This window comes from Protopterus annectens, chromosome 10.part0 (genome assembly GCF_019279795.1).
Source record: "Protopterus annectens isolate FY-2018-M chromosome 10.part0, PAN1.0, whole genome shotgun sequence".
Lineage (NCBI taxonomy): Eukaryota > Metazoa > Chordata > Ceratodontiformes > Protopteridae > Protopterus > Protopterus annectens.
Window position 1 is genome coordinate 1689243895 of NC_056744.1, and position 25499 is coordinate 1689269393.

Here is a 25499-nt window from a genome sequence, read left to right on the forward strand (position 1 = left end):
ATATCTCCTCTTTGTCAATGTACATGGAGAGTCAGCATCTGAAGTTGTTGGTCAGTTGCAGAGTGTGAGGTTCACCATAAACTTTCAGGAATCGGTCCTGACACCTTCTCAGGATCATATTTTCCTTGGCTGTGATTGGATAGTCCCCATGCTCCTAAAGCTCTGCCTCTAATTGCCTTTTTGAATCCCTTGTTCTTCTGGTGGCTGTGATGGCCAGGGAATTTCTCAGGGTTGTCCAGTTCATAGCTTCCACCATTCCCATGCCCCCCCTCACCAGGCTGCATATGTGGAAGCTTTAGTGTTACCTCTGGTCACTGTGGCTTTAACGTTTGTACCCCATGAGTTTTCTGAAATCTTTCCATCCTGATATCAAGCTTCAGTGGTGGATTCAACTTACACCCAACCCAGGGCTTCTTTTCAAGTTCCATTTCTGCCTCAGTCAGGGGGTGGGCTCTGTCTGTGACATCCTCAAGTTTCAGGGTCTCTGGCCTCCTCATCTGAGGTTAGACTGCTGTAGTATAATGGAGATGAGGGCTCTGCTTCTGTCTCTTCAGGCTTTTCATTCATTCTTTCATCCTTGGCCCCTCAGATGTCACAGACACAACAGTGATGTGGCATGTCAACATGTAGGGGACCAGAAGGTCCTGTCTTCTTTGCTGACCAGCTCTTCAGCTCTGGGATCTAGCTATCCAGTATCAAGTGACTCTTCAGATGGTTTACATTCTCTCAGAGCACATCTAGTGGCAGACTCCTTGATCAGGTCCAGCACACAAGTTCACAAATGGATGTTTCACAGAAATATGTCCCTAGGAATTGTCCTTCATGGAATATTACTCTGGAAGATATTTTGCCTCCTCTCTGATCAGACAAGTTCCTGTTTTATTGTTCCAGATTCCCAAAAGTCTTCTGACTTAGAAAGTGGAAACCCTGTATTTTCTTTGGAAGGTTTTTTCTGCATTCCTTCGCCTCCCCTGGCACCATGAGTCTTGCACAAGATCCAGCAGGACACTGCCAAAATCCTGCTGGTGACTCCCTTTTGGCCCAGACAGCACTGATTTCCTCTTCTTTCTCACTGGTCCATGGGGAATCATGACAAGTTACCTCTCTGGGTGGATCTCCTTACACAAGACAAGGAGTCACCCATCCATCCTCACTTGTCCACCCTTCAAATGATACTGTAGGTGATAGGCTTTTGATCCCTTTTAAGCACTTTTTCTGAGGACATGTTTTGGGTTCTGCAAGAGGCCAGGACACCCACTACCAGGAAATCATACATGTCCAAATGGAAGAGATTTTCTGTCTAGTGCCTTTCTCGCCATCGGGATCCCCTATCTATGGAGGCTGCTCTGGTTCTCTTGTTTGTGTGATCTGCTCCATGCTGGATTGGCATATTCTTCAGTTAAAGCTCAACTGTCAGCAATTTCTGCCTTTGACTCCTCTCTGACCTCTAGGTTTGAGGTGAAGCAATTTCTTAATGGAGGCCTTCATATCAGGCCTCCCAGAAAGCCTATTCCTCCTTCCAGAGGCACAGTTATGTACTTGAAAATTTGAGTTCGGCTCCTTTTGAGTCGGCTTCTTCTTCAACTTCCGTGCCAAACTGTACTTGGAAACTGTTCTTCTTTAAACTCTCACCTCAGCCAAGAGAGTGTATGAGCTTTAGGGTCTCATGGCTTTTCCTCCTTTCTTAGTTTTCCACAGATACAGGTTTTTCTTGGTACAAATCCTTCTTTTATGCCCAGGCAGTCAGTGAATCATCCCGTAATTGGTCTATTCATCTTCCTTCCTTTTTTTCTTCTTTACATTCTGCCATTGAGAAGGTTCTTCACACCATGGATTTGCACTGACAGCTCAGGTAACATTTTGGGTAAAACTAAAGTTTTTCACAAATCTGAGCAGCATTTTGTTTCCTTTCATCTCAGGACAAGGGGTTTGGCTATTTCTGAGCAAATCATCTCCTCCTGGATTTCTATGGTCATTTTTTGTTATTCTTTTCATTGAAAATATATTTTCTCATCAGTAAAGTTGCAATCTACTAGGGAATTTGCCTTCTCTGGTGATTGTTTTCAAGAGTCTGGATGCCAGTTCCATCCTTGAGGTTGCTACTTGGTCCTCTGTTCAAACTTTCACTGAGCATTACAAGTTGGATGTTATTTCAAGGGCCAGGCAGGCTTTGTCAGGGCTACCCTGCATGGATTTGTAAAGGGCTCTTCTGTACCTTCCTCTTACTCTCCTGTACTCTCCCTTGGGTAAAGAATATTTCAGTAGTGATATGGAAGGACATCGGACAATTGTGTGAAATCTTAGCATAAACGTGAATGTCCTTCTCTTCACCGTTGCAGTATTCATTCCCTCCCTGCTGCCCCCTTCAGGCTTGTCCTTGTCTTGCCCTTCTAGCCAAGGGGCTTATCATCATCATCATCTTCTTCGCCTGGATGTGCATGTTTTCCTTGTCCCTGTGGGCATTCCCCTTCTGGGGCATTTTCAGTTCTGAGTGCATGCATTCATACGTCACCTTTATAGTCCTACTCCTTGTGTGGGGAGCATACATGTGACATGCAGTGTGTATAAGAACTAAAGACTACGGTATACTGCCCAGATGTTGGGCTTTCCTTGGCAGGAGATCCCTTATGTAAAGAATACTGCAACAGCGAAGAGATGTTTATCCACTGTGTGGTTAGATTTTACACAACTGTAGTTTCTTATTGGATGCTAAGACTAAATCACTGCACAACTGCTACAGTGTTTGCATGCACTGATTTTCACATTGTAGAATTAAGCTTTGTATTTGTCAGCCCTACTTAATCTATTGGACTTGATTCATAAAGACTTGCTCTCCAATTGAGTTAGCCTGGTACAGGTCTGGCCTGATTCCAAAAGACTTGTTCTCAGAGTGAGTGCTTTACTTTTGGTGTAAGACCTGTCTATAAACAGGCCTACCACTGGTGACCAGATTCCGAAAGATCTGCTCTCAGTCTAAGTAACTTATTTCAGTGTAAGGCCTCTCTCTATAAACAGACCTACACTGGTCTTTTGGAATGTGGCCCATTGTGTATGATGACATAACCTAATTGCTGTCACTTTCCTCTACTGTTATGACCCTGGATATGGCCTAGTCACCATGGTTCCTCCTAACTTGTGTATAATGAACAGATACAGGACTGCCTAGGGCCTAGCCACCATGGTTCCTCCTAACTTGTGCATAATAAACAGATACAGGACTGCCTAGGGCCTAGCCACCATGGTAACTGCTAACTTGTGTTGAACAGATACAGGACTGCCTAGGGCCTAGCCACCATGGTTCCTCGTAACGTGTGTTGAACAGATACAGGACTGCCTAGGGCCTAGCCACTATGGTTTCTCCTAACTTGTGTATAATGAACAGATACAGGACTGCCTAGGGCCTAGCCACCATGGCTCCTCCTAACTTGTGTTGAACAGGTACAGGACTGCCTAGGGCCTAGCCACCATGGTTCCTCCTAACTTGTGTATAATGAACAGATACAGGACTGCTTAGGGCCTAGCCACCATGGTTCCCCCTAACTTGTGTATAATGAACAGATACAGGACTGCCTAGGGGACTGAGCCCACATTTTACCTTACAGCAGGAAACTTCTTCCTTCTAAGAATTTGGCCTCTTTGCTCACCATAATTCCTGAAAACCAGTTTAATCATCAGAGTCCACCAGGAGTTAATAGGAGTCAGGTTGGTATAGAGACAGACAGTGTGGGGCTTACCTTATCCTTTATTCAGATCCAGCTTCACCTCCCTCTGAACACACAGCTCTTACATTACTTTAATTATCAATAAAGACTAAGGATCATCTATGTACTTGAGTTTCCACTCTCATTCCTCCAGAGAGTATTATGGTGGCTTCACATTTCTCCCTTCCAGCCACACTGATGGGCTTAGTTAGGTTCAGAGTTCCTGGGTTCATAGTCAAATACTTGCTACCAGTCTGCAGACTTTTATAAGCCTAGACAATATAGAGGTCCGAATCAAACCCTTTACCTTGTATCTGTGAGGTAAAGACCTTAACCATTAAGACAAACCCTCCCCTTAACCAGGTCACCAGTTTTGCAGTCAGCTCCTCTGTCTCTGTTTCCGGGGAGCTTAGGTTTGTTCTTTCTGTCATACAAGGTAAATATATGGACATAACTGGTATTGTGGTATGATAATGTATAGCAAGTTGACTTGTTCTTATCTGTATTACTTGTTTTCCAGGAACATGCTGTTAATTTAGAAAAATACATTGCAGAAGAGTTTGCAAAACTGCACCAGTTTCTCCATGACAAGGAACAAAAACTTATTCAACAACTTAACAGCAAAGCGTCAGAAATTCTGAAAGAGCTAGAAGAAAATCTTGAATGCATTAAAACTGGTGTTACAGAAATCCACTCAGCAGTACCTGATACTAACTTGGAAATCAAAACAGAAGTAGACATTCTGGAGGAGAGAAGTGACGCAGACACTCTGACAACCACTGAGGAATCAGGGTTAGGTGACACCTCAGAACATGGAAAACACAAAACGAATGGAGTTCTATCAGTAAGTCCACTTTTGATTTTTGCTGTTGTACTTGCACGTCTTTCGTTTTGGTAACTGAAACCTTGGGTTTGCAGCTGACATAAGAAACATTTCAGATAAAATACCAGCAGTTTAAATCATATACAGTAATGTGCTTATTTTGTAATTACTTTTATTTGTTGTTTTTTTCTTAATTTGTTCTGTTCATTTGCCCGAAATTGGTCAATGGTTTTACATCAAGGCAAACCTTGTCATCTCCGAACATGCTGAAATAAACATACTGAGAACTGAAGTGCTTGAAAAAGAACAAAATCCATTTCCTAACTTCTTCTTCTTTTGGCTTTTCCTGGTTAGAGCTCACCACAATGGATCACCTGTCCACTCATGATTGGCAGTGGAGTTTTACGGTGTTCCACAGAAGGCACACACATGCATGCACTCATGCCTAGGGCCAATTTAGTGTGTCTAATCCACCTACAGCATGTCTTTGGGATGTGGGAAGAAACCGGAGCACCCGGAGGAAACCCACGCGACCATAGGGAGGACATGTAGACTCCGCACAGAAGGCACCCCAGCCGAGAATCAAACTGGAGAACCTATTGCTGTGAGGCGGCAACGCTAACTGCTGCACCACAACTCATTCAGAACAAACAATTAAATGCCTCAACCTGTAATAACTGTGAGATCTCTGGATGTCAGGTTAAGGTGACAGATTCCTTACTTGCAGACTTCATTGATCTCTTTGTTAAAATTAATTATACATTTGATGACTCTTGACTGGAGGACTTTTTATTTAATATAAAGGCATCTCTTCATTAAAAACTCTGATGCGTAATTGAAGCTGTGTCTTTTATATACACAGTTTCTGACTGGTGGATGAAAATAGTGTAGCATAGCAGTTTTAGACAAATACAATTTCTTTACTTATTGCAGGACCCTTTTTATCAAGGGTTTGCTGCAAAGGATCATCAGGTAATAGGAAATACAAGGCAGTTGGCTCATGTGACCACTTACCCATCCTCAACCTGAACCTCCTTTGTCGAGGAGTGCCAGGCCAGTCGGACCAGGGTTGAAGTTGTGAATACCTGCCCAAACTTCCAGTTCCTGGTTTAAGGCATATAATGTATTACACTGCTTAATTTGCAGTGGAAGTCAGTTCCAGAGATGGGAAAGGTGTTGTGTAATGAATCTCTCTTTCTACATTGTTTTATTTACTTGGTGTAGATTTAGATCCCTTGTGGACTATTCCATTCATGGAGATTCAAAAGATCAAGGACCACCAAGTTCCTAATGGCTTGAATGGCAAGGCATAAGTCTCCCCTCAGAAGTCTGTAAGATACTGAATAAAGGGACAGTCCTTCCATTTTTTTTCAGGTAGCTTTGGGTTTTTTATCAGGTGATTTCCCTAGTTAGGAGCCTCTGATGTCTTGTTAGTTGTTAAATAAGTCTAGTAGGGTTCATTCCAGAGAGGACATTGTATTCAATAATTGGCATAATCAGTGCTGAATATAATGGGACAGTGACCTGTTTGGACTGGAAGGTGTCTCCTTGTTGATCAGCTGTGGTAAGTAGAAATGCTTCCTGACTTCTGTTGTTACATGAGACAGTGACCTGTTCGGACTGGAAGGTGTCTCCTTGTTGATCAGCTGTGGTAAGTAGAAATGCTTCCTGACTTCTGTTACATGATAATCAAAGGGGAAGGAATTGTTAACCAAAGTACCAAGATCTCTAACTACATTCCCATTTTAAAGTGGGGTACTGATGTCATGTACTGGAAGGAGGGAATGTTTACCAAACAGAATAATGTTACATTTGTTAGGATTTCATTTAAACCCATTACTAGCACATCAGCATTCTTTTCACATGGCTTTGAGTATCAAATGGTCACTTGACAATGGCTCTCAGTTTGCAGTCAACTACAAACCTGGTTAGCCAGAGGTCTTGGTTGATAGTCTGGAAATCATTAAAGTAAAATGCTAAACAAAACAAGTCCCAACACAGAACAAAGTTGGTTACCTCCATGCTCTTTTATGAAGCACCTGCTACCTGCACTGTATGGGTTCTGTCCTTCAGCCAGTTTGCTGTTCATCTTATTATATGGGGGTCTTTTTATAATGCACTGAGCATACTATCTATCCTAGTGTAGTGCAAAAGACCTTGAGCAGGTCAAGGTTTGCTATGTATACATCATGGCTGATGTCAGTAGATTGTATTACTCTTTCAAAGATGTCAACCAGATTAATTAGAACTGCTACAACTCTAGCCGGATGAGATTTTTAATGCCTTAGTTAATCAGGTTAGTTACAATATGCTCCATGGATTTGCATATGAGACTTGTCAGGCTGATGGGCCTGTAATCCCTAGGATCAGTGATGTGGCCACCGTTGTGAAGTGACATCACTATTATGCACTGAATGTCAGTAGCTAAACATGGGTTAAATAATTTAAGTTGCTCCACAAGTACTTGCATGTACTGTTTATTAAACAGCAATGTATATTATCAAGTACCATGCAGGAAGTGTTTTAGTCTTTGAGAGTACCTTTAGTACGTGAACCTTGGTCGTGTTGATGGTGGGGAGGGAGGGGGTTTAGGAGGTTTGACTCATCATTTCCAGAGTGAAGTTGGGACTCAGTTTGTTAGCTGGTATATTTGCAATGTCTACTGAGTCAGAGTTAGTGGTGCCATCTTGAGTAAGTTCTGAACAGTCTTTTGTATTATTTCTTTCTTTCATAATACATAACTAAAGAAGTATTTGTTGTCCTCAAGTTCATGGACTGCCCTAATAGTCCTATTATTTTTAAAGTTTTAGTCATTTTCTAATGTTATACTTGATTAGAGGGTCCTTCGATCTGATTTATATTTTAAGGAGTTTTTCTTCTTTTATTGCAAATTTTGCTCTGTTGGACCACTGGGGTGGTTTCGTTTTAAACCTTCTATTATATTTAGATCTGATGCATAATGTCAGTTGTATACATTTATATAAGTGGGCATTGAACTCTTTTGTGTAGCTCCCTGCTGCGGAGGAGTATGACATTAAGCTAGAATATGTGAATAAAAATAAGAAACAAGTGATGCACCAATGGCAGAAGACAAATGCAAACCTCGGTATTCACTTCACGGTTTATTATTATTCAAAGAACAGGATCCAAAAGTGAGCACTTTCACGTTGGTCTACAACGCTTCTTCAGACTTCAATACTAGATTGAATATCCATGTGTTTAAATAATGCTCACAATTAACAATAATTAAATAATTAAACAATCAATGGTAAAATTCATTAAAAATAAAAGAAAAAGAAAAATGAAAATAACACACATCCACAGCTATTAAGAACATTAATGCATTAATATATAAATAGCAACCTACAAAAACATATTATGTTAAAGTTGTAAAATAGTTGAGACAAATAAATACTTGAAGCCATGTGGTATAAAATAATTGAATATTCAGTATGTAGTAAAAGAAAATATATATATATATATGTGTATATATATTTTTAGGGGTAACACATAGCTTGAACACTCAACTAATGGTTATATGGTCTTTAGATCTTTAGATTCAAAGTGCTAGAATTAATAAAGAAAACATCTAGGTTAGGTAATGTTAAAAATCACACAGAGGAACTGGAAAATAGATGGATTATTAGACTTCAGGCATACCAAGGATATGGTTTGAATGACAAAGTGTCACTGAAACCTTTCTTGGCAGCAAGACCATATAACCATTAGTTGAGTGTTCAAGCTATGTGTTACCCCTAAAAATATATATACACATATATATATATATTTTTTCTTTCACTACATACTGAATATTCAATTATTTTATACCACATGGTTTCAAGTATTTATTTATTTGTCTCTACTATTTTACAACTTTAACATAATATGTTTTTGTAGGTTGCTATTTATATATTAATGCATTAATGTTCTTAATAGTTGTGGATGTGTGTTATTTTCATTTTTATTTTTCTTTTATTTTTAATGAATTTTACCATTGATTGTTTAATTATTTAATTATTGTTAATTGTGAGCATTATTTAAACACATGGATATTCAATCTAGTATTGAAGTCTGAAGAAGTGTTGTAGACCAACGTGAAAGCGCTCACTTTTGGATCCTGTTCTTTGAATAATAATAAACCGTGAAGTGAATACCGAGGTTTGCATTTGTCTTCTGCCATTGGTGCATCACTTGTTTCTTATTTTTATTCGTTTGCCTTACTAAGTGGATACTTTGCTTGGTGGCTAGTTTATTTGTTCTTAGAATCTGTGAATCTTCAAACTTTATCATAGAATTTGGTAAGATTTGTACATTTTCAATCATTGAATTCTGAGATATTGTGAAATTTAGAGGTTTTAGTCATTAAGGTGATTAGTGAATGAACACACTTTACCAGGGAAGGCGATAACCAGTGGAATAGTGCATGAAAAAAGCTATATTTGTAAGGACTAAAGAATAATAGGCCTGTATACATAATCTGTTCCAAGGAACTTTTGTTTATAAACAAAGAACTTTTTGGTGTATCCTACATTTGAGGTATAGATTCCTGGATAGTTAGTCTCCCAAAAAATTAAGTTCTAGTTTATAGGTAGTTCATTGAGTTACATTTAAGAACCTTGTGTGATTATTATGAGTCACAGAGGGAGTCCTGTAACAGGCGATAACATGATAGCTGTGTTTATGGGTCCCTGGAAATGTATCTAGAGGTGATGTGGTCCCTAACAGATATGGAGATGCTGTCACAGTTGCCACGGAGTCTGAAGACATAATAAATACAAAACCTTGCTATAGGCAGAGTGCTTTCTTAACATTTAAAATAAATTTCAGTAATTACTTAAACATGGAGGTGCTTCAAATGTAAGAGGGCCTCAATGTTGAAGTATGTTGAAGGCTTGGAACAAGAGCGGCAGGCTGTCCATGGCAGAGCATGTAGGACTGTCTAGCATCTCATCTCATCTCATGTTGACACCTATTGGATCTGGCACCAAATATTTAGCCAACTGTTGATGCTACTTATTTTGTCTTTGTATTTGGTCATCCTTCTTGGGAAGGAAGGATGGATTACTGTCGGGACCAGAATCTTCCCTGCATGTTGTGATTGGCATGGAACTTCTGACATGCCTCTCTGCATATCCCTCAGCATTTTGCATGTCAAGTCATCCACTCCCACTTAATCATATTTGCCAGCTGAAAGTACCTTAAGGTCCCCTGAGATGTCAGACATCTTGGCATCTGAAAGACAATTCTCCATCACCTGTTGTCCAGAGAGGACAGATGGTATTTTGAGTGTAGAGTCATCAATCATTAAAACATTTTTATTTGTAGAGTAGTTTGGGGTACTGGATCTGAAATTATTTAAATCCGACTGACTCATTGTTGGAAGTATGCCAGAAGGTGATGTGGTGTTAAATTTTCACTGAGACTTAGTCTTCATGGATCTAGGAGGCTTTGGCAATAACTTTTTGCAGCCACAGAGTAAGACATTATGAAGTGGGTTAGTGGTGTAGACTGTTTTGCAATGTTTGATACCCACTGTCCACTTCCTTCAGAAGGAAATCAGTTTTAGTGTGTGACTTTTAATGAAGGTCTGGATCAAAATATTAAGTAACTGTAATGGAGAAAGTATGTAAAAAAAAAAATTATTCCATCTAAAGGATTTCACCCAGTGAACAATTGATAACAATTGTGTACCATCCTTCTGCCAAAAACAAGCATTACCAACCTAAGAATGCACACCATTGCTACATATTTGTTTTAAACGAAATTATATGATTATCAATAGTGATATCCCCTCTCCTGCTATTTCCAGTTAAAACAAAAAGGCAGACCAACACCAGTTCGCCCGCACATACTGTTGCTTTAGACAATCAGTAATTATGTCATGCCATTTCTGTGTTGGAGCTGCTGCCAGAGAATTGCTTAATCTGAAAAGAATCACTAAAAGAGTAAGTGATGTCTGTCTAACCCAATCTCATAGTCTTGGGAAAACATGTCGAAGGAGGTGTGCTTAACCCAGTAGCAAAAATGCCATGTCATCCAAATGTGGGAGCCAAGCTCTAGGTGCATCCGTAGTGTCTTCCTTCCTTTTTAACCCAAAAGTGTTTGTGTAAGGGGGCAGGACAGCATCCTGTTTGCATATGGGTAATTTGGTTATGAACAGTGCTAGCACAGATCAAATGATTCTGTCATTTTAACATGCAGAAGGGGTTTTGACATTTATTAAATGAGTGCCATCAAAGGGGCATGTAATTGTTTTCACCAAGCTGTCAGAGCATCATAAAATGTATATCTTAGAACTGGCAGTTGGTTTAGATTTGCAAGTATTCATTTTTTGAGTGAAAGGGGCTGGTAAAACAAAAACATTTGTACATTTCTGACACTTGGTTGCGGCAGACTCGTGTGTATATTTGTGTAACCAGTGCCTTTTGATGGTGTCATGTGAGTAGAGGAATTTGATGAATGGCATGTCTGAAAAAAAATGAAATTTAGCTGTAAGAACTGCTTTAAAAATACAGCAGGGTTCAGAATTATTTTCAAGCAATGACAAGTTTAAAACTTAAAAGACCCTACTTAATGCAGATCTGTGCAGAAACATTTCCTGAGATTGCCAGTTAGACTGAAAGGCTAGGCTGTTGTCTGTCTGGACATCTTCAGAGTTCCATGATCTCCCTAACTTGCCTTATCCTTCCTGGGCGTATGCCTACCTCAAGTCTTGATCAAGATCTTACAGTCATTTCTGACAGATTTCATACCATGAGGAGATGCATACCATGAGTAGATGCATTTCTTTCTTGAATATTCCTGTGTGAGAAATGTCCACATCCTGCATACAGATCAGCTTGTGATTCCTCCTTAATATTAATGCCACGATGGAAGCTCAGGAACATTAGCACTGGTTGGCTGCAGCATACAGTTTCCTCTTGTTCACTATGTGGGTTGTACATTGTATGTAAAACGCACTGCAACATTTTGGCTGTTGAGACAACCCTGTAAATGGAAGTTGGAGTAAAAAAGGGAGCAACATCTTAACTCATTAACCCCGACTACTGTCTCATGGCGTCTCTGTGGTTACACCCGAGCTCGCTGTGAGGCGATAGTAACTGCATGCTTTTCCATCTGAGTGCCTTCTCCCAGCTCGCACAACTTTGCAATCAGATTGTAACTCCAGTGTTGAAAATTAAGCTGAAAAAGTAACTGAACTTTGTCAGTTATCTTGCCAGCTTAAATTTCAGCATGGAGTTACATGGTGTTCATATTTCATTTTTCTGAGAAAATTGGCTTGCAATTCACTGTGTACTTTCCTCTGCATAGCAAGCCAATTTTCTGTGCATATCATCAAGCATGTGGCGGTGTCCAATGACAGTCTTACAAGGCAAGCCATGACTTTCTTAACACCTGCACCCCCTGCCCTAAAAATCCTTTGTTCTGTGCAAATAAATAGGGGGTCCAACAGTAAAAATTCCCTTTATTTTTTTGCTGTTTGTTGAATTTACTGCTGGATCCCTCTATTCGTCCTGCTGCTAACTTCACGACAGGAGATCTGTCTGCGAGTCATTTGCTACACACTTTTTCCCCGCCAACCAGATTAAGGTAAGATGGTGCCTTGTTTTACTCAGTTACTCATGTAATGTTGCCACAGTAAAAGCTGTTATTATACCGATCGTTGTTTTTTTCAGTTAATTATTTTTAAACTGTATATGCCTTTCCACCTATCTGCTGTAGGCTGATGTCTCTTAGAAGTACTGGCCCACCCCAACAATCAACATAATTTCCGATTCCTGTGTTCTCGGTAGCACAGCAGTTACTTTACTTTATTCAAGATGTAGGGAATCTTAGTTTTCAATGTAAGCGAAGTTGCATGATTTCCCGTAGCTCATAAGTCAAGTCTGAAACTACTCTGTAGACCAGAAAAATTAAGAACATCCTTTTTATAATCATTGTAGATAAATGCTCTTGCAAATCTTTTTCTTTTGGCTTTGAAACACTAGTTTATTTTCCAGTTCCGTTGTGGACACTAGCTTTACTTTTCGGTTATTGCATATATCAGTTCAGTAGGCTTTTCGCATAGTGTGTGTTTGTCTCTGTGAATGCATGCATGAAAGTGGATTGTATGTGTCTGTGAATGCAGAATACATTGTGCATGTATGTTTGAGGGAAAGTGAACGGTGTATGAGAGAATGAACGGTCTGTGCATGACAGCAGTTTGTATGTGTGGGAATGCAGCAGCGACTCTTCTCTTCAGCAATACTATTGAGTTTTGTTTTTGTTATGTCATTGTCCTTTTAGCATATGGCCTTTTAGGGCCTGAGTGAAAGTAATGTTCTGCCAGCATTCATTCTAATCTTCTGCAAATATACTGACCTGAACCTTGCTACATTGGTTGTATAAAATGCCATAACAGTTTATACCTGCAGCCATGACTGTCACAGAAGTGAATTTCTCTTTAATTTGCCATGCTTAAAATTGATTTTGTCCCAGTTTGAGCATCAAGAGGTCTGGCACAGACAACGCCAGTGCAAAACTATTTCACTCTTCCCTTCCTCCATGTCTAACATATTATTTAGCTACCACTCTACAAACAAACAAATGGTGCCCTATTAATGCTTTTATGTTACCACTTTTTAATTCAGCTTTGTCCTTCTGTTTTTTTCCCTCTATTTGCCATCCTTCTTAGAATCCTTCTGTATGCTGCTTGTCTGCATATATCCTTCCCGTCTCAGAAAACATTGATTTTATAAATACATTTTATTTCACTTATGATAACACTGCAGATTGTTTACAATGCATCCAAAGACTTGTATGATCCTGTGTTGAATTTTCAGTTGACAAATGAATGTGGGTTTTATTCTAGGAACTTATTTTCACTTCATATCCTATATTTTCTTCTGGTGCTTGTCAAGATTTAAGCAGTAGTGTAATGATCTGAAAATGATAGTGATGCTTCTTGCACTAGCTTTGATACTGGTAAACATAAACAGCACATCTCTAAACATTAAGTAGGTGTGTCAAATATTTTTCTTGCAGTTGTTGTACACATAGGTTTTTTGAAAGTAGTTAATATTATTGTAAAAAGATTGGGACAAAAACAACTTTTTCTGTCTAGATTTGCAGGGAGAGCACTTTTAAGTGTATTCAGTCTGACGTGTACGAGTTGTTACATGTAGACATATCCTATTTTAACCCTGATGGGTTATCATCATTTGGGTCCTATAGAACGTTGATAACTGAAAACTCGGTAGTCCAGTGTAGTTAACTGTACAATTTTAGCTCATTGTGTATACTGTGTTTTGTATTGTTCTACATTTAGGTGTTTGACATTTTAAACACTAAATGTGGATACATTGCCTAAGAATACAAAAGCTTTTAAGATAGACCGTCCCGTACTTGTTGAATTGATGTGGACATACAGTTCATAGCTGAAACTTATGCTGTTCCAGTTTGGAAAACACAGAGGATGAGCCCCGTACAAGCTCAGCCTAGTGTGTCAAGGCTCTCGCACAGACCTACCGATTCCTAAAGATTTCTGTAAAAAAAAATAATTATCTGAAGGTGTCCATTGTAGTTTTGAAGGGTCAGGTTGTAATCCTAATTTGCATATCACTCTTATTTACTTACCCCGTTTAAGTCACGTGAAGGTTGTTGGTGTCTGTTGCTAGGAGACAGGAGTTAAGTAATTTTATTAAATACTGTTACTGTCTTGTCAGTTTCTTTTTTAAACATAATTTTATTTTGTAAACAGATTATGATTTTACCAAATTTGTATTCTAATCTAGTTTGTTACATGGTTAGAGGGGTTGGAGAGCCTTCAGGTTTTGGTCATAACATAGAAGATGCAAATACATTTTTAATGACAGTTTTAACAGTCTTATCACTTTCACATGTCAATAATCTAGTCCCAGCAGTCAGGATTGCAGAACATTTTTAGAGATTAGAGTTTGAAGGAGACATTGAACTGCATTAAATATTTCTAGCGCACGATATTTGTAAATTGTCTAGTCATGTGGAGACAAGTGTGGACGGTGAGGTATCTGGTATTAAAGAAACGGTAACATGTTCTTGTGCGCTTTTGTCAGTGATTATACTTTTGGAAAGGATTTGTAATACAGCTAAGCTATTTATTTTAGAACAGATTCATATGCCGTTTTGAGTTGAATTATTGTAAGTACTGTTAAAAAAAAACTTTAAAAGGTATTAACTAAATGTACATACTGATACTTAGTCTGAGTCTTGTGTCTGTAATGAATTACACTTTAAAAATTGGGTTACCTGTTTAGATTTAGGCCACTTATGGTTTTCTTTGCTTTTATTTATTAACTGTTAAGATAGAAGATTTATTTTTGTTTACTTTGGAGCACAGTGAATGTATAATTAGGCTTGAAATTATTTATTTATTTACATTTGTTGACCGGGAGTGTCCGACTGGACGTAGGTCCATTTTCATCAGAGGCCCGGGGAGAAAAGCTCCACAGTTAAAATAAACAGACAGTAGTTACATTGGATTACATAGCGATTAACAATTTAACATAGCAATTAATTGCAAACATATTTACAGATGAAGAACATAGTACATCAGTAGACAACTAGAATCTTTATCTTTGAAATATTTAACAGACATTAACAAATGTTACAATAAGAAGTTCCTGCTGTATAATAAGTACTAGGCTTATGAGCATCTGAGCTTGCTATAATCAAGGTAGTTAGTGGGGTGGAAAGAAAGGTAGTGGTTGGATGGGGTGGGTGATATTAGAGTGGGAGTTGCAAGGGCATAACTAGCATGTTTTTAGGTGCGCTTTTAGTAAAGTTTTGAAGTGGTTGCATGATGGTACGGAGGTAATTGCTTTATTAAAGTGTGGCTGTAACTTTGTTAATATGTGTATTAGTTTAACTATCAGACCGTTCTACAGCAACATGATAAAGAAGTTAATGTAATAGGATAAAGGGTGCACTAGGCTTGTTAGCAGCCCCATATTATTACTGGCTAAAGAGTGGTCATTTCAGGGTGTCACTGCAATGAAAAGTGCACTCAAAAATTCACATTCCATTTCAGCACAAAGTGTTTGTGCTGGGGTATAGCTTCAGTCTCTACACAAGGGGCTCTCCGAGCCGGATGAGCTTTATGTCTCTCCCTGCCCTGACCTCATTGTCATTCCATCATTATTTTTTTTTTTTAGGGCAGGTCATTTCCATATTTACTTGATAGTGCTCACTGTTTTAAGTTTACAAATGTTTGGCTGTGTCTGTAGCGGGGAGATTATTGCTGGTTGTTGGGTAGGAGTCTTATCAGCATGGCACATCTTGACTTGGCAAAATTTGCCCAATTTTCCTTGCAAAGGCATCTCTTGTGCACAGCCCTCTTCAGGTCACCCCACTGATTTCCTATTGGATTTAGGTCTGGGCTCTGGCTGGGCCATTCCAAAACTTTATTTTTCTTCTGGTGAAATCATTCTTATGTTGATTTGGATGTATGCTTGGGGTCAATGTCGTGTTGAAAGGTGAAATTCCTCTTCATCTAAAGCTTTCTAGCAGATGCCTGAAGGTTTTGGGCTAAAAGTGACTGGTATTTGGAATGGTTAATAATTTTCCCCCACCTTGACTAATGCCCCAGTTCCAGCTGAAGAAAAGCAACCCCAAAGCATGATACTGCTACCGCCATGCTTCACTGTGGTGTTCTTTTGGTGATGTGAAGTGTTTTGTGCATTTGTGGCCAAAAAGTTCAACCTTGGTCTCATCAGACCGTAACACATGCTTTTGGGAAACTTGATGTATTGTTTTGCAAATTTTAGCCGGGCCTGGATTTTTTTTTTGTGTAAGAAAAGGCCTTGGCAGCCTCCCTGACCAGTTTTTGTCTGGTCTTTTCACCAATTTTGAATGGATGTCCAGTTCTTTAGAACGTCTGTGTTGTCCCATATTTTCAACACTTTTTTTGATGACTCTCTTCACTGTGTTTCATGGTATATCCAATGCTGTAGAAATTTTTTGTACCCTTCTCTTGACTGATACCTTTCAACAATGAGATTCCTTTGATGCATTGTAAGCTGTCAGGGGTGTGTACGCTTTTTTTATACTATATGTAATATATATATATATATATATATATATATATATATATATATATATATATATATATATATATATATATATATATATATATATATATATATATATATATATATATATATATATATATATATATATATATGTATATATATGTATATATGTATGTATGTAGATATGGGTTCACTACAAAAGATTGAAAACCCACAAGATCGATGCCCGTAATCCCGAGACCAAATACTGGAAAGACGAGAAGACCAGACCATAAGCGCGAAGTTCAAAATCGCGAACGATCAGCAGACACACACACACACACACACACACACACACACACACACACACACACACACACACACACGCAGCATCCTCCCAAACCCAAACAAATACTCCAACACTATAGTTAAACAGGTGGGCAAGCACCCCAGCCCCCCACACCCCCCCTACTTTAATATTCTAACTTCGAGATCGCACACACACACACACACACACACACACACACACACACACACACACACACACACTGCAAACTCATACCCACACATTACAGTCCCTGACACACACACACACACACACACACACACACACACACACACACACACACACACACACCACAGTCACAACACACACTAACACACACTAAAGCCCCTCACAAACACACTTACACACAGATACTTACCTGAACCGCAACACCAGAAGCACTAACTCAATATCCCTTAACATCGGGATTTTGAATTTCGTCCTTATGGTCTTTCGGTAATGTGCGGCATTGGGCTTCTGGTCTCGGTAATTTGCGTGTCGGGATTCTGAGCATTCGGTCTTTCGTAGGGTACCCATAGATATATTGTGTTTATGGATATGCATATATATATATATATATATATATATATATATATATATATATATATATAGATAGATATGGATGTTCATAATGTACTTGAGTTTGGTGATTGTGCGTATCTACATTTTCCTGAAGGGGTAATTTGGCTGAATGTTTCATTTTGGGGCATGTGTACAACATGTACTAATGAACAGGGAAGTGCTTGTGCATACATAGTCAGACTGCTGAAGTGATTGGTGGGCAAAACAGTTTATTGTGTGATTTTGGCACTTATGCAGACACAACAGAGATTACTGATTCACCAGCTTACTGCCAGGTGCCATGCCATGTTCTCTCAGGTGATCTATGTGTTAGAATATTGCACTTACACATACCGTGTAACAAGCATAGGTTATCTTTAGCTCAGGTTTCAGTGATAGTTATTATAATTGTTTGTTCATGTACCCAGCTTTCATGAATAATTTATTATCTGTTAACTGTTGCCTGAGTGAGTTAAAGGTTATTACTTGCTGACTCATCATGCCACTACTATATATTTTGGCCAGTTTTCCTGGTTTTGTCAGTCATGTGGAAAGCAGGTGGTAGGAGGAAAGGCTCAGTAATATCCAAGTGTTATACTATTTCTACTGAATTATAATGAATGCTTACTCAAAAGGTTATGTGCAGCGATTATCACCTGTGTCTGAACATGCATAACGTCAAGTGATGAAATGCAGCTCATTATCACATTAACAATAAGCGCAGTCCCACTATACCACTGAGTCATTATCACTTTTCAGGTAAAACTCTCTGCAGCTGTCACTGTTGAGTAGAGGTCGTTATCACATTAACAATAAGCGCAGTCCCACTATACCACTGAGTCATTATCACTTTTCAGGTAAAACTCTCTGCAGCTGTCACTGTTGAGTAGAGGTCATTATCACATTAACAATAAGCGCAGTCCCACTATACCACTGAGTCATTATCACTTTTCAGGTAAAACTCTCTGCAGCTGTCACTGTTGAGTAGAGGTCATTATCACATTAACAATAAGCGCAGTCCCACTATACCACTGAGTCATTATCACTTTTCAGGTAAAACTCTCTGCAGCTGTCACTGTTGAGTAGAGGTCATTATCACATTAACAATAAGCGCAGTCCCACTATACCACTGAGTCATTATCACTTTTCAGGTAAAACTCTCTGCAGCTGTCACTGTTGAGTAGAGGTCATTATCACATTAACAATAAGCGCAGTCCCACTATACCACTGAGTCATTATCACTTTTCAGGTAAAACTCTCTGCAGCTGTCACTGTTGAGTAGAGGTCATTATCACATTAACAATAAGCGCAGTCCCACTATACCACTGAGTCATTATCACTTTTCAGGTAAAACTCTCTGCAGCTGTCACTGTTGAGTAGAGGTCATTATCACATTAACAATAAGCGCAGTCCCACTATACCACTGAGTCATTATCACTTTTCAGGTAAAACTCTCTGCAGCTGTCACTGTTGAGTAGAGGTCATTATCACATTAACAATAAGCGCAGTCCCACTATACCACTGAGTCATTATCACTTTTCAGGTAAAACTCTCTGCAGCTGTCACTGTTGAGTAGAGGTCATTATCACATTAACAATAAGCGCAGTCCCACTATACCACTGAGTCATTATCACTTTTCAGGTAAAACTCTCTGCAGCTGTCACTGTTGAGTAGAGGTCATTATCACATTAACAATAAGCGCAGTCCCACTATACCACTGAGTCATTATCACTTTTCAGGTAAAACTCTCTGCAGCTGTCACTGTTGAGTAGAGGTCATTATCACATTAACAATAAGCGCAGTCCCACTATACCACTGAGTCATTATCACTTTTCAGGTAAAACTCTCTGCAGCTGTCACTGTTGAGTAGAGGTCATTATCACATTAACAATAAGCGCAGTCCCACTATACCACTGAGTCATTATCACTTTTCAGGTAAAACTCTCTGCAGCTGTCACTGTTGAGTAGAGGTCATTATCACATTAACAATAAGCGCAGTCCCACTATACCACTGAGTCATTATCACTTTTCAGGTAAAACTCTCTGCAGCTGTCACTGTTGAGTAGAGGTCATTATCACATTAACAATAAGCGCAGTCCCACTATACCACTGAGTCATTATCACTTTTCAGGTAAAACTCTCTGCAGCTGTCACTGTTGAGTAGAGGTCATTATCACATTAACAATAAGCGCAGTCCCACTATACCACTGAGTCATTATCACTTTTCAGGTAAAACTCTCTGCAGCTGTCACTGTTGAGTAGAGGTCATTATCACATTAACAATAAGCGCAGTCCCACTATACCACTGAGTCATTATCACTTTTCAGGTAAAACTCTCTGCAGCTGTCACTGTTGAGTAGAGGTCATTATCACATTAACAATAAGCGCAGTCCCACTATACCACTGAGTCATTATCACTTTTCAGGTAAAACTCTCTGCAGCTGTCACTGTTGAGTAGAGGTCATTATCACATTAACAATAAGCGCAGTCCCACTATACCACTGAGTCATTATCACTTTTCAGGTAAAACTCTCTGCAGCTGTCACTGTTGAGTAGAGGTCATTATCACATTAACAATAAGCGCAGTCCCACTATACCACTGAGTCATTATCACTTTTCAGGTAAAACTCTCTGCAGCTGTCACTGTTGAGTAGAGGTCATTATCACATTAACAATAAGCGCAGTCCCACTATACCACTGAGTCATTATCACTTTTCAGGTAAAACTCTCTGCAGCTGTCACTGTTGAGTAGAGGTCATTATCACATTAACAATAAGCGCAGTCCCACTATACCACTGAGTCATTATCACTTTTCAGGTAAAACTCTCTGCAGCTGTCACTGTTGAGTAGAGGTCATTATCACATTAACAATAAGCGCAGTCCCACTATACCACTGAGTCATTATCACTTTTCAGGTAAAACTCTCTGCAGCTGTCACTGTTGAGTAGAGGTCATTATCACATTAACAATAAGCGCAGTCCCACTATACCACTGAGTCATTATCACTTTTCAGGTAAAACTCTCTGCAGCTGTCACTGTTGAGTAGAGGTCATTATCACATTAACAATAAGCGCAGTCCCACTATACCACTGAGTCATTATCACTTTTCAGGTAAAACTCTCTGCAGCTGTCACTGTTGAGTAGAGGTCATTATCACATTAACAATAAGCGCAGTCCCACTATACCACTGAGTCATTATCACTTTTCAGGTAAAACTCTCTGCAGCTGTCACTGTTGAGTAGAGGTCATTATCACATTAACAATAAGCGCAGTCCCACTATACCACTGAGTCATTATCACTTTTCAGGTAAAACTCTCTGCAGCTGTCACTGTTGAGTAGAGGTCATTATCACATTAACAATAAGCGCAGTCCCACTATACCACTGAGTCATTATCACTTTTCAGGTAAAACTCTCTGCAGCTGTCACTGTTGAGTAGAGGTCATTATCACATTAACAATAAGCGCAGTCCCACTATACCACTGAGTCATTATCACTTTTCAGGTAAAACTCTCTGCAGCTGTCACTGTTGAGTAGAGGTCATTATCACATTAACAATAAGCGCAGTCCCACTATACCACTGAGTCATTATCACTTTTCAGGTAAAACTCTCTGCAGCTGTCACTGTTGAGTAGAGGTCATTATCACATTAACAATAAGCGCAGTCCCACTATACCACTGAGTCATTATCACTTTTCAGGTAAAACTCTCTGCAGCTGTCACTGTTGAGTAGAGGTCATTATCACATTAACAATAAGCGCAGTCCCACTATACCACTGAGTCATTATCACTTTTCAGGTAAAACTCTCTGCAGCTGTCACTGTTGAGTAGAGGTCATTATCACATTAACAATAAGCGCAGTCCCACTATACCACTGAGTCATTATCACTTTTCAGGTAAAACTCTCTGCAGCTGTCACTGTTGAGTAGAGGTCATTATCACATTAACAATAAGCGCAGTCCCACTATACCACTGAGTCATTATCACTTTTCAGGTAAAACTCTCTGCAGCTGTCACTGTTGAGTAGAGGTCATTATCACATTAACAATAAGCGCAGTCCCACTATACCACTGAGTCATTATCACTTTTCAGGTAAAACTCTCTGCAGCTGTCACTGTTGAGTAGAGGTCATTATCACATTAACAATAAGCGCAGTCCCACTATACCACTGAGTCATTATCACTTTTCAGGTAAAACTCTCTGCAGCTGTCACTGTTGAGTAGAGGTCATTATCACATTAACAATAAGCGCAGTCCCACTATACCACTGAGTCATTATCACTTTTCAGGTAAAACTCTCTGCAGCTGTCACTGTTGAGTAGAGGTCATTATCACATTAACAATAAGCGCAGTCCCACTATACCACTGAGTCATTATCACTTTTCAGATAAAACTCTCTGCAGCTGTCACTGTTGAGTAGAGGTCATTATCACATTAACAATAAGCGCAGTCCCACTATACCACTGAGTCATTATCACTTTTCAGGTAAAACTCTCTGCAGCTGTCACTGTTGAGTAGAGGTCATTATCACATTAACAATAAGCGCAGTCCCACTATACCACTGAGTCATTATCACTTTTCAGGTAAAACTCTCTGCGGCTGTCACTGTTGAGTAGAGGTCGTTATCACATTGATCAGTGCACAAGCCAGATTTGGATTTTTGTCATCATGCAGTCATTGCAAGCCATCCCCCACCAGTTTCTTTGTATAATTTTTACAATTTGTTTGATGCACAGTAAAGTCCTCATTGTGGTTATATGGTTCCCAGAAGAGACCAAAATGCATATAAATGTCTTGGAGAAGAGAACGGTCTTTTTAGAATTCCAGGCCTTTCAGAACTCCTTCCTGTAGGGAAAATTGCTGTCCAAACAAACAGTGTCAGTGGTTTGGCCATCAACAAACAAGGGGTAGCCAACACTGGTATGGGACACTTCAGATGCCCATGAGCTGAAGCCCCATGCCTGTCCTTGCCATGTTAGTGGAGTGGCGGTTCTTACCCTGCTTTTTCCATTTACATGTGCTCTTTTGTCAGTTACCGGCCAAGCCCTTATGCATCAAGGCCAGGGAGGCCCCTCTTCAGACTTTTGTGCCAACTGCTGTTGTGCCAGTGGGTGCATCATGGGGCATACCCAGCCACCATGGATCTTATGATCCACCTGGATCACAGTTGGGAACTTGGAGACTCTTCAGCACAGTCCCATAGAGCTGCTGTCCTAGGTGAGCATGGCCCCGGGGGTGCCACTGTGATGCACTGTTTTCTCCAGGAAAGGACACATGCAAAAAGACCAAGCCTGGGTCAGTCTTGGTCTTTCCACATGCTGTCTTACTGTAGCTCTCCACTCAATCTCCCTTCCTTCAGGTGGAGTAAATGTATATAGGTCAGGGTAAGAGGGTTTACATTAGCTCCCCCTTTCACTCCTTATGGCCATTGCCAAAAGAGCACATATAAATGGAAAAGGCAGAGTGCTGGCACTGCATGACATCAGAAGTCATTGCTGCTACCAGCACTCTGAGACAATGGGACAATTCAGATGCCCACGAGCTAAAGCCCCATGCCTGTCTTTGGCATATCATTGGAGTGGAGGTCCTTACCCTGCTTTTTCCATTTACATGTGCCCTTTCTGTGCCCCCTTGTCAGTCATTTTGTGTAATTTGGTGTTTTCACAGGTGGTGGGTATGTACCTCTGCAGTGTCATCACCACTTATGTACCTTCTGAAAAAAATAATGGCCTTGTGTATAGGAGTGAAGATTTGGATGGTCTAACCAGGTAATGCATTATGATATACGTATATATGTAGTCTTCCAGTACACCTGGCAAACATCAGTAGTAATCTGTTTGCATTTTCTTTCCTGTGCAGGTTTGTCCACCTTCTGACAGTGACATGGCTTCACGAACAGGAGAATGGCAAGTGAGAGTGTGGGTGTATGACCATTCCTACATTCACTGGGCTGCCAGCCATGCCTCCATAACTGAAAACCACTACAACTTGAGCTTCCCCACATCCAATGTGATGGTATACTGGATTACAAGAAGAGATATGCCTTGGAGTGAAGTACTGCAGTTGTTGGAAGAGAAGTATTCCATCAACCCTGAGCCCGACATCCTTGTGCTGCACATTGGAAGGAATGATGTGATCAGTCAACCACTCTGAAGGCTACAGTTTCAGATAAGAGCAATTTTTGACCACCTGCAGTTGTGGTGGCCACGTTGTCATTTTGTGTGGTCTGACATAATTCCGAGCCAGATATGGAAAACAGCAGAGTGTCAACTGGCAGCGCACAAGGCCTGACATTTACAGAATGGGTTCGTGCATGGCTTGATGCACAGGGTCAATCTGCATGTCCACATCAACTCAACAAGTACGGGACGGTCTATCTTAAAAGTTTTTGTATTCTTAGGCAATGTATCCACGTTTAGTGTTTAAAATGTCAAACTCCAAAATGTAGAACAGTACAAAACACAGTATACACAATGAGCTAAAATTGTACAGTTAACTACACAGGACTACCGAGTTTTCAGTTATCAACGTTCAATAGGACCCAAATGATCTACAATCTGCCATTATAGCATCACCGCAGAAGATGTTCACCTTTTCAGAAGGAATGGCATTCACCTAACTGAGGAGGGCATTGCGTTGTTCTTGACTGACCTCAACAATGGCGTGAGCAGAGCTATGCAGGATTGGTAATATGCAGCTTATGAGAAGAATGGAAAACACCCATGACCAAGTAGGGACCAGTATGGTAAGTGCATCTCTGTTATGAAATGTGTTGTGTAAAATATATTTTTCTGAGTTTGGCAAATAACTGTGGCAAGGAGCTGGTGAAGATGCTGAGAAAGAACAATGTTTCAGGAGAGTGCTAGTACATACAGTCTAATATGTCAGTAACCATCCAGCAATACTTTTTTTATTCTGCTTTTATCAGGCATGTGTAGAGTTAGGATGACAGGAAGGGCTTAGTAATACAGAACTTGATCCACATGTAAAGTGAAAAGGAATAGGTAAGGCAGACTGCTGACACTGAAGGAGGTCGTGAGACTGTAGTGGGTAGCCAGCACAGCTATCAGACAGATCAGATGGCCTTGCCTGCCATTGAAATCCCATGCCTGTCCTGGGTTCATTAGTGGAGTGGCGGTCCTTACCTTGCTTTTTCTGTTTAGCTGTACCCATTCAGCAGTATGTTGGCTACATCAAGAATGTGTATATTTACAATCATATGTGTCTACATGGTAAAACAACTAGGTCTGAATGCTGTATACATGTACAGATGTCAGATTTTTTAGCACTCCGGTTATGGAAATTATGATTTTTTTTTCATATTTTGGTAAATATCTATGCAAGGGAGCATGTCAGTGTGACAAGTAATACCTCATTTTGAAGACAGTTGTACTCCTTCCAGCATGGTAAAAGAACTGTGTCTGTGCCCTGTACACATCTACAGATATCATAGTTTGTTTAGTCTTGTACGATTATAAAAATTATACATTTCCAATACTTCTCATTATTATGCCCATATCTTTACAAGGGAGCATGGTGATAACACCAACGATACATCATTTTAAAGCTCACATTGAGACACACTACTTGTACACTGATATGTAGCCTCTGTCTGTTACAGGTGATAACATATTATGCTTTGCTTATTTATCAGTTATGAGAAATATTATATTAATCATATTTCTGTGAATATCTCCGTAAAGGAGCATCATACAGTAATGGGTAAGGCATCATTTTAAAGCTGACATTCATGCAAACAAATTTAAATACTAATTGTATGGGTCTACATGGTTCATTCACCAAGATATTGTGCTTTGCTTTACCAAAAAGGTAAAAATATGCACAATATCAGCATTCCTTGCCAAATATTTAATAATGACTTTGATATGCACTATCAACATTTATACTGTTGGAAAGGTCAGTGTCTACTGAACAACTTTCACATTTACATTTTTAGTCTAGCTCTTCTAGTTAAAGCGTTATGAACATTTGTTTTCTGTATGGTATTAGAAATTGATTTTCTGAAAATGAGCTCAGGCTGCACTGTTGTTCCTATGGTGGAATT

General features: G+C 39.7%; 2 protein-coding genes across 2 annotated transcripts in view; both read left to right on the plus strand.

Moving 5' to 3' along the window:
- LOC122814430 (zinc finger imprinted 2-like) overlaps positions 1-25499 on the plus strand; it is a 1129715-nt gene that overhangs the window by 147568 nt on the left and 956648 nt on the right. The window lies entirely within an intron of this gene.
- Positions 1-25499, plus strand: part of LOC122813903 (zinc finger protein 436-like) — a 923997-nt gene that overhangs the window by 84783 nt on the left and 813715 nt on the right. The window contains exon 3 of the mRNA XM_044086450.1: positions 4222-4545. Within this exon, the coding sequence (XP_043942385.1) occupies positions 4222-4545 (324 nt within the window). The remainder of the gene's footprint in view (positions 1-4221; positions 4546-25499) is intronic.